This window comes from Miscanthus floridulus, chromosome 4, assembly GCF_019320115.1.
Source record: "Miscanthus floridulus cultivar M001 chromosome 4, ASM1932011v1, whole genome shotgun sequence".
NCBI lineage: Eukaryota > Viridiplantae > Streptophyta > Magnoliopsida > Poales > Poaceae > Miscanthus > Miscanthus floridulus.
In genome coordinates, this window is record NC_089583.1 from 70,566,547 (window position 1) to 70,576,579 (window position 10,033).

At 42.1% G+C, this 10,033-nt stretch overlaps 1 protein-coding gene and 1 non-coding gene across 2 annotated transcripts; one reads left to right on the plus strand and one right to left on the minus strand.

Annotated features, from left to right (window-relative positions):
* Positions 1–1,254: 1,254 nt before the first annotated feature.
* On the plus strand, positions 1,255–1,339 carry LOC136553075 (small nucleolar RNA SNORD24). The gene has a single exon (XR_010782980.1). It is a non-coding gene; the product is annotated as a small nucleolar RNA SNORD24 (small nucleolar RNA).
* Positions 1,340–4,083: 2,744 nt separating this feature from the next.
* LOC136551679 (L-ascorbate oxidase-like) lies at positions 4,084–8,103 on the minus strand. The gene is made up of 2 exons (XM_066543221.1): positions 7,238–8,103; positions 4,084–5,113 (listed from the first exon to the last, which is right to left on the minus strand). The coding sequence occupies exons 1-2, from the start codon at positions 7,988–7,990 to the stop codon at positions 4,169–4,171; spliced, it is 1,698 nt and encodes a 565-aa protein (XP_066399318.1). The 5' UTR covers positions 7,991–8,103; the 3' UTR covers positions 4,084–4,168.
* Positions 8,104–10,033: the final 1,930 nt, after the last annotated feature.

Consider the following 10,033-nt stretch of genomic DNA (forward strand, 5'->3'; position numbering starts at 1 on the left):
TTGCCGCCAACGGGCGAGGAGAAGCAGGACACGGTGCCCGTCCGTCAGGTACCACCGCCACCCTACATCGAGCTTCCCATGTCTTCTTCAGGCCCGTTGCCGATGATGGGAACCCACCACACCAGGTATGCCCGCTCCCTCTCTTCCCTTCCTGTTGTACCAAATTGAGCACCGGAACCCTAACTTGAGCTATTTAGCTATTTGTATTCGGATCTGATGTAATCACAAGTGTGTACATGTATTATGCCTACTAACTTTGATATTTATTTTATCACCCATGTCAATTGGGTCTACGGTTTAGTGATCTCTCATTAGCTTTGTATCTTGCTACATGTATCTGCAATGGAAACTGATGATCCAATTATCCTTTCCAATGGCTTTGCCCTCTGCTAGATTATCATTTCCTCATCAAATGGAGCTGCTCTGAAGGTATAGATGCAACACCTTCTGAAATCTGAATCGACGATGCTGCAGTCAGGTGGTCATTCTATGCCCTTCTAAGGTAAGATATCAAGTATGTACATGGAATCTGACAATTATCATGATGTACCTGATCAGTAACTAATGAAAGTATCACTAGATTTTACCAATGACATTTAATTTGGACTTGAAATATCAAAAGTGTGTTCTAAACTCCACTCCTTAGACTTCCTTTCTTGTTTTACCAGTGACATATTTAATTTGCTCATGTTTAGACCTAGGTCTGGATCATGTACTGGTAACTGGTTCATAGTGTTTGTAGCTCTCGCAGGTGAGCGTGCTGCCACTGTAGGTGGACCTCTTGCAGCTACCTCCGAGGGAGCCCATGCTGCGCTACTCTCCCCTTCCCTAACTATGCCTTGTGACTTTTTTGTTTTGTACTACTCTTGAGTGGCTGTGATGAATCAAGTTTCCATTAGAGAACTTCTGCACTTTAGCAGCTTATAAGCTGGTACTTGGGATATTTTGTTCTGTTTGCTGCTTAACTAGGATGGCTTGTACCAGTACAAGCAACCAGTTCTGTGGCCAGTTCAATTCCCATTAGAGTGAGAGAATTAAATTAAGATCTAGGTGAAATTAAGTTGCAGTTGTCATGCTGATAATGGGTAAATCTAAGCCATTTCTCGTTGTGGTTGATTATTTGATACATACATTTGTTATGATGATACATCATTTTCACATCATTATGTATGGTTCTGTATGTAGTTATTACATTGGCCTCATTGCATCCAACTCCTATAAATGGATTCATTCATTTGTCTATATATTGTGATGTGCCTGTGATGTGATCAAAATATTTGCTACTCTTGATGGGTTTTTCCATTTGGTGATCTTAATGTGCACCAAGATCTCTGAGGCCCATTACATTGCAATTAGAAAGACCCCGTTCATGTGAGCACTTAAGAGTGGCAGTAGGAGTTGTTGATGTTTTATGGCTGTATTCTTTTACATTGAAATTTATCCTACCATGTCCTCGTATCTGACTGCCCTTGTTTGCTCTATCAGGAGCTTGAGGAGAAGTGGAAGGAGAAGGCCAAGGTTGCCTATGAGAGGAGGAAGCAACTGGCTAAGCTCCGCATCAAGGCTGAGAAGGCAGCCGAAGAGAAGTTGGGATCTCAGCTGGAGATTCTTGCCTTGATCAAGTACGAGAAGTTGTGCTTTCGCATCAGTTTTGTGGAACATTTGGTCCATTGTTTTAAATAGTTTGGTAAAAGTTTGTGATAGCCATTTCACGGTGAATTTGAATGATATAGTTAGTTAAACTGAAATATGAATAGATAATGGATTATAATTTAGCAACACACCTGCTGGCCTCATCTATTACTACACACTGTGAAGCACTACCTGTACTGTGTGGACATTAAAAAATTACATTGCCTCTGGTTTAGGTGCACAATATGAGATATAATCCAACAGTGCACGATGTACAAGAAGCAAATGCTTTTATATTGTTTTAGGCAATTTATTTATCCATCTATAGTGGTGCTAGAACACTGAATTGAACAATAGGGACTGAATTTGTATTGGGCAGCTGCATTTTTCACTGATTTGCTGAACAGACATGTAGTCCATTTGTCCTCACTGAGTTGTGCCTTATTACCTAGATATAGGTTAATAAATTGTTTTAACATTTGCATGTACTTTTATCAATTTATATTTGGCAATTACTCCTGCATAGATATCTGAACACTTTTGGTTCTAAAAATATGTTCCTTTTCACTATTGTTTCTAAAGATAGTTTTGCTTGGATGAAGTTTTCACGTATGTTTCTAAGGACAGTTTTACTTAGATGAACTGATGAAGTAGCATGCATATGCCTACAGTTTTTCACATGTTTCAGGTCTTATTTAGCTTCTTTGAAAATCATTTCTGTAGATCTGAATATAGTTGTCACTTAGGGCTGAAGGAAGTGTAAGAATTATTTTTAAGAGTGTGATCAGATTGCCAAAACAATGAATTTGGAGATTATTGTAGTGTTCATTCATTCTGTACAGCATAAATGAACCCCAATATAGTATAAGGTAGCTTTGTGAACTGAAGTAAATAATCGGATTTGCTCTAGTTACTATATTCCTGGTTTTAGATATAGCGGGTTAGCTCTTTCTTTCTCAACCATCCCTGTTTGTAGTGTTCTCTATGATCACTCTTTTAATTCGAAGACGTTAGACAAGCAATCAGCTATATTGTTTTACTGCATATTTAACAAAATTTCTCATGATTCGTTATATTTTTCTTGTTTTGGCTGTAGGATATGGAGATGAATGGATGTGTAGCAGCCACTGTGTTGATGTCTAAGGGCTTGTAGGAAGTAGTAATTACTAAACTTCTATCTATTTCATGTATGTTAGTTGCATGAACTATAGCATTGTAACTTGGGTCTGCATTATGGTGTACTAAGAGTGTTTTGTATGGCAGCTATTAAACTGAAATATGTTGAGAAAAAAATATTTTTTTTTTTGAAAAATAGGTTTGCCGAGTGTAATTCCCAAAAACACTCGGCAAACAATAATCCTTTGCTGAGTGTATTTAGGAAAAACACTCGGCAAACCACTTTTTTTTGCCGAGTGTCAAATTTGACACTCGGCAAATCATTTGTCGAGTGCGCGATAAAAAACACTCGGCAAATAGCTGTTTGCCGACACTGCAGATGCTATGTGCTGTTTGCCGAGTGTTACACTCGGCAAAGCCTTTGCCGAGTGTTTTTTAGTCTTTGCCGAGTGCCTGTAGCACATGGTAAAGTCACTGTTTCCGGTAGTGACTTAAGCATACATTTATGAAAATTGTGACTTAAATTATATGAAACGAACTTCAAAGAATTACTTTACAAGGGGGAGCATATTTGATTGAACTCACCTTGAAGTTAAATGACTAAAATCATGTTTTCTAAAACATTGAAGTTTATGCATAAAACATGAAGATTGACAACTATTCATAAAAATAGAAGATTCTAAAGAATACACCATTACTTATGCATACATTTATGAAAATCATGAATTAAATTATCTTAAACGAAGTTCAAAGAATGGCTTTACGAGGGGAGCATATTTGAATGAACTTACCTTGAAGGTAAACTACTAAAATCGTGTTTTCTAAAACATTGAAGTTTATGCATAAAACATTAAGATTGACATCTATTCATAAAAATAGAAGATTCTAAAGAATACATGAACAAGAAGATTAAGTGTTGTACACTTTTTCCCTATGTGACTTTTGACTTGAAGGTTACTCACAAAGTTTTTAATGACGCAACATGTGCAATGCAACTTGCAAATGTAATATACTCTTTTCTCCAAAAGCATTTTTCACTAGGTTTTCAGATGTAATTTTCACGATACGTATGAATGTCATGGTGATGGCCCAAAAGGGAGTGTTATAAAACACTTGAACTCTAACCTGGGAGCAAATGGGGAGAAGGAATTCTAATCCTAGTTCATTTTCTATTGAGCCCTCACCAAACTGAATAGTTCCACTGCTCAGTGTCTCTATGTTCCTCTGCTTTTATTTACCGTGTTGATCACGAAGGATGAAGAGGTAGATGCCATAACCAGTTGGTGGTGACTTGTTTTATAGCAGTAGAGATCCTTTGTGTAGTAGTGAGAAAAAACAATGGACGAAACAATACTGTCCGAGAAAAGAAAATATTTACTACACTTTCTATACATGATATAACTATATAACTGTAAAATCATCAGTGACCACCCTTGGTTTCCCCACATCCCATGATCTCCGGCGGGAGATTGGAGACACGGTGAATGCCTTCCTCGAAGACGACTCCCATTCCCATGAAGAAATGGGCCTCGATGTGGCAATGGAACGCCCACACCCCAGGGTTGTCGGCCTTGAACCGCAGCGCCGTCCAGCCGTAGGGGTGCACGGCCACCGTGTTCTTCAGTATCGGGTCCTTCAGGTTGTATGACGCCGGGTGCACCTCCGGGTCGAAGCGGCCGATGCCGTAGCCCAGCACCCAGAAGTCGTGGCCATGCAGGTGCCACGGGTGCGTCTCGCTCTTGTTCGGCGCCAGCATGTTGGCGTTCTGCAGCACCACGTCGACGACGGAGCCGAACTGCAGACGATACAGCCCGTCGCTGACCGTCGCGTTCGGGTTCGGCGGAGGAGCGTACACGTCGTACCCCTGGTGCGTGTACGTCTCCGGCGGCGGCCGCTGGTCGAAGGTGCCCAGGAGCCCCCGCTTCATGGCCACCAGGTAGGGCGTGTGCGGCAGCGCGAAGGACACGCCGTTGAGCGCCCATTTGATGTGCCCGTCGATCTTGTTCTGCGTGTTGAGCAGGAGGATGGTGCGGTTGGCGCGCGGCGGCGGAGGCTCGACGTGCGCCGGGTGCGCCACCGTCGCCACGCTCTGCTGGAACCGGTACATGGTGTCGTTCCAGGCCGGGCCCATGGGCGGGGTTGTCGACGGCGGTGCGCGGTCACCGTTGTAGCTCAGGATGGCGGTGCCGGTGGGTGTGGCAGGCTCGCGGCTTACGACGTTGGAGGCGAGCCAGTAGTTGCGGTTGGGGTCCAGGTCGGCCTTGATGAGCACGGAGTAGGTCTCGCCGGAGTAGATGTTGAGGTTCTTCACCACGAACGGCTTCACGCAGTGGCCGTCGGCCTCCACCACCGTCATTTCGTGGCCCTGAAAGCATCATGATGCATGCCGTGGATCAATTAGACGACAAGTTATTTGATCAGGTCAATATATTGGTATAGACAATGCGTGCGGTCAACAAACTTTTTGAAGGTCAAAATTTACATTTCAATTGCTCCATTCAATAGTGAAAGGTTTGTTTATTTGAGCAGATCTTTAAATACGCTAAAGTTAGATTTGGGCCACTCTATCATCTATATAGTCGTAAAACAAATTTACTGTGTAAACCTTTTAAAACGTAAATCTATTGACGGTACTTTTTTTACTCTCCCGTTTCAAATTATAAGTCATTCTGGCTTTTCTAGCTACGTGCATAGCACTGAGATATATGTTACGCCTTATAGATACGTAGTAAAAGCTATTTATTTAGAAAGTCAAAACAATTTATAATTTGAAATGGAGATATAGTACATTGAAACTTATAGCTTTCATTTAAAAAAATACTAATTTGATTAATCGTTGGTGAAACTATAAAAAAATACAAATACAACTACACGTGTACACATATATCCTAAGATACAATTTGTGGGGTTTTGTTGCTTCAGAATTTACGGTTGAGCATCTCCAAGAGCCTTTCTAAATCTTACTCTCTAAGTTATCATTTATAGAGTGATTTGCATAAAAATCATTTTCTATATTTTTTCATTCTTCAATATTTTTTTCTATATCTCATGCATATTTCTATTTTTGGCTAGCGAAAAATCCAGAATAAAATATGACTACATTTGGATAACCATTTAGAGAAGTTGTTGGAGGATAGTTTTTCACCAAAACCTCTACTCCTAGCATATAGGAATGATATAGAGAGTCTCTTGGAGTCGTTCAATGGAAACTTCATTGCTGTGACGTGCTGGAATATACAGTAAACATGAGCTTCAATTGGTATTTCCACGCAAATGACTAGTAAGCTAAGAGCAACTCCGAGAAAACAACCATTGAGTCAACAACAACCTTCTATATATTGTCGTCCAACACCTCCAATTTCGGTACAGTTTCCACCTTTCATGGTGGTTGATGCTTGCATAAATTTAACAGTATTTGTACTACCAAATGAATGCGAGGGTTAGTGAGGAAAAGACCAGACTACAGAAAGGATTCTAAAAGAACGCTGTGCTGAGCTGACCGGCCGTCTCTTCACTCTTTTGTTATAGTTGTTACACTAACCAATAGAAGGCGACCTCGAGTGTGCCCCATGGGCACCGGGTATGTTACATAGATACTCCCTCTATTTTAAACTATAAAACGTTTATATTAGGTATACATCTCTTTAGATACATAATAAAAATATTTCAAAAAAAGCTAACGTCTAATAATTTGGGACAAAGAGAGTAGTATTATGTTGCCTAATTCCAACTATGTTATCCTGCCGGTCTTTTTTATAGATTTGTCCATAGAACAAATAATCAGATTTATTATGTTACTAGATCGGTAAACAAATAATTATTTTAAATTTCAATGTAAATATCATATAAAATATAAATATTTCAATGTAAATATCTTATGTGCAACGCGAAACAAAATTTCATCTCATACACCTTGTAACTATGACGACCCTAGCTAATAGTTATTTCCACGAAAGGAAGAGATTAGCCGATAATTGCTATTTTCATTTGTAATAACAAAAATATTAAACTACCGGTTCATAAAATATCTCGTGTGATCTGGTTCTTCACTAGGGCCAGCAGTTAGGGAGGACCTCTCTACGTCTGACCTTTTGGTGAGTCCCACAATACAGGTTCATATTACGTAATTGTTGAATCTAATAGTTTGGTATTTATATATGCAACTATTAATTAGTTGTACTTGCTACACGTTATTCTTGTCAAAACATAATGTCTTTAGTAGTATTTAGTATATATGTGATTTAGGACTAAAGTTGTTGCACTTATGACTTGACGGTATTTTGTATGGTACAGTGTTATTTGTATGAAGCACCACTTGCTATAAGATCAATGCGTGATGTTTCGTCAGTATCAGTTACTAGCTGTTATAGCTTCCTCAGGGCAATGCCGCGAAAATGCTAGTATTTTGAAATGTCTGAAACCTGAACAAACAAATCAACGGGAAAATAAACGAAAAGCTTGCGCCAAATGAGAGAAAATGTGTGCGTACCTCGATCTCAAAGTTGAGAGCGGACAAGGACGTGACGCTGGCGATGCGAAACCGGTAGGTCTTCCCAGGCACGACGGCAAGCACCGGCGTGGCGCACTCCGGGCTGGTGGCGTTGCAGGTCCCCGGCACCGCCGCCGAGCAGTTGAACCTCCCGCGGCCGTTGATGAGGAGCGAGTGCGGCTCCCGGACCCAGACCATTGGCACGGACGCGAGCCCGACGGCCTGCTCGTAGGTGCTGCTGTGCCACCAGTCGTTGAGCAGCACGTCGTGCTCGTCGTCGTAGGCGAACGGCTCCGCGTCGTCGTCCGCCGCGACGACGACGATGACGCCGTACAGCCCCGCGGAGCGCTGCATCCCGTAGTGCGCGTGGTACATGTACGTGCCCGGGCGGTCCACGACGAAGGCGTAGGTGAAGGTGTCCCCGGGGAGGATCGGGCACTGCGTCACCCCCTCCGTGCCGTCCGCCCACGGCGTGCCGATCTGCCGGATGCCGTGCCAGTGGATCGCCAGGTTCTCCGTCAGCAGCGAGTTCCTCACCTTCACCTCCACGGTGTCGCCCCGCGTGGCGCGGATCGTCGGCCCGGGCGTCTGCCCGTTGATGGTGGCCGAGAGCTTCCGTACGCAGTCCGGGGACTTGAACTGGTAGCTGACCTCCCACTCATGGCGACGCGTCGCGGCACGCGCCACCGTGGACAGCGAGAGGCAGAGGAACAGGCTGCACTGGAGGCGCGCCGCCCCATGCAGGAATGCCATGGTCGGGAGCGGCAAAGTAGCTTTCACCTAGGCTCCACCACCGATGTTTTTTTTTTCTTTCTTTTTTGACACAAATTTGCTTGTGGGGCGCCGGCCGGATTGCGAACCAGCAGGCAGGTAGAGCTGGTCTGTCCGGTGTGCCTGGCAGTGGCAGAGGCTATAGCTGTGCGTGGTGGTGGTTGTGTGATGACCTTGCTGGTATTTATAGAGAAACTTTGCTTGAAGTGTTGCATTTTCAAGATAAGGTTTGGGTACCGTGGACCCGAACCGAAATACCATATAATTGATTCGAAATTTCGAATATGCAAGCTTGTGTGATTACGAAGCTGCTAATATAGCGTTTTATCGGATAGTGCTAGAACTCAAAATGGAGGACTTTTTGAAAACGAAACCTGCTGTTGCCTAAACCCACTTTACGCGAAATTACCCCGCTCATCTTACCTCATGTACACCCTGCTCATCTCGGGTCAAACCAGAACAGGCTAATGCGTGTACACAGACAGTAAATGGTGGTTGTAACCATGCGATGCAAGAAGGCAGGAGTAGTAGAGTCCACGTCTTAACTGATGCTAGGTGGACGCTTCGGCAATGTGGTTAAATTAAGAACTGGAGTATGACTCTTATTTTGTGTAGCCAAATCTTATCTTACTAGCTATTTCAGTATTAATTGGACTCATTCGAAGCCACCACGATAATTTTCATGAGACATCCTAAAAATATAAATCCAAAAAATCTCACAAAAATAGAAAAACATTTAGCCATCGGTTAGGTAAAATTTAATTATCATTAATAATATAACCACTAAATCTATTCTATTTATTAAAAATATTCACCTCTCTCATTGTTAAAATAACCTAAATACACCCCGTAATATCAAAATCTAAATTACCTACCTATGCAATCATGAAAACTAACCTATAAGCAACACTCTCGACTTCATCTAATAAATTGCACACTTACGACGAACAAACAAAATCAATATAAAATACTGACCTTCCCTATATTAAAAATATCATAAAAATAACTTTAAAATGTGCACACGTACATCTATGAGTATAAAAAATATCCAAAAGCACTCATCTATATGGTTCTAAGTTATCTAATATATATGTCATTATTATTATAAAAAATAACTCAAAGTACAAATGCATAATGTGTGCCACCATACAGACAATGTAGAAAGTAAACGATAAGCATGTTGATTCATAGGTTAAACACAGAGCTAAAGATAAGGTTTAAACTGATCACATGTTAACCGTTGTATGTTTAACGGCTTTCCTAGCGCCCGGACATCTGGCGCGCTAGATGCGTCCAGACGCGGCTCCCGTGTTCCCAAACCCGCCCGCCCCGCAAACAATAATCAAATAGAATCGGATTGGAATATAATTGCGTCCATCACGCCCTGTCCCCGTTCCCCACCGCACCCATGTCCCAATTCCCCACCGCGCTCTGTTCTCCACCGTGCCCCTGTCCCAAGAGCACGAAACACTTCAAGTGCAACATCGTAAATTATGTAAACTATGTAGTGCAACATCGAAATATAAATACTGCAATATCTCAAAACTATGTAGTGCAACATCGAAAATATATGTAATGCAACATCGAAAACTATGTACTGCAACATTAAAAAATGATGTATTGCAACATCTCAAACAGTAGTACTGCAACGTCGCAAAAATCAACCATGAAACATGGAAATGGAAACAACTCAAAAATCACCTTTAAGTGCTGCAACAATTAAAAAAGGTAATTTCAACAATTAAAATCCCCTATTGCGACAATCCCAACATTGGAACTCCCTTTCTGCAATACATGAATTACCCTATTGCAACATTCGAAAATCATCTGCTGCAACATCCAAAAAAACTCCCCTTACAACACGAAGAAACAACAAAAGGCGTAGAAACAGCAAGGGGATGGGTTCGAGGTGCAGGCTGCTCCAGCACCTGGCCCATCACCTTCGAGGTTGCCGGAGGGAGGAGGGAATAGGACCCCAGAGCTCGCTGGAACCCTAGCCACCGTCACGTCCCTCAGATCTAGAGG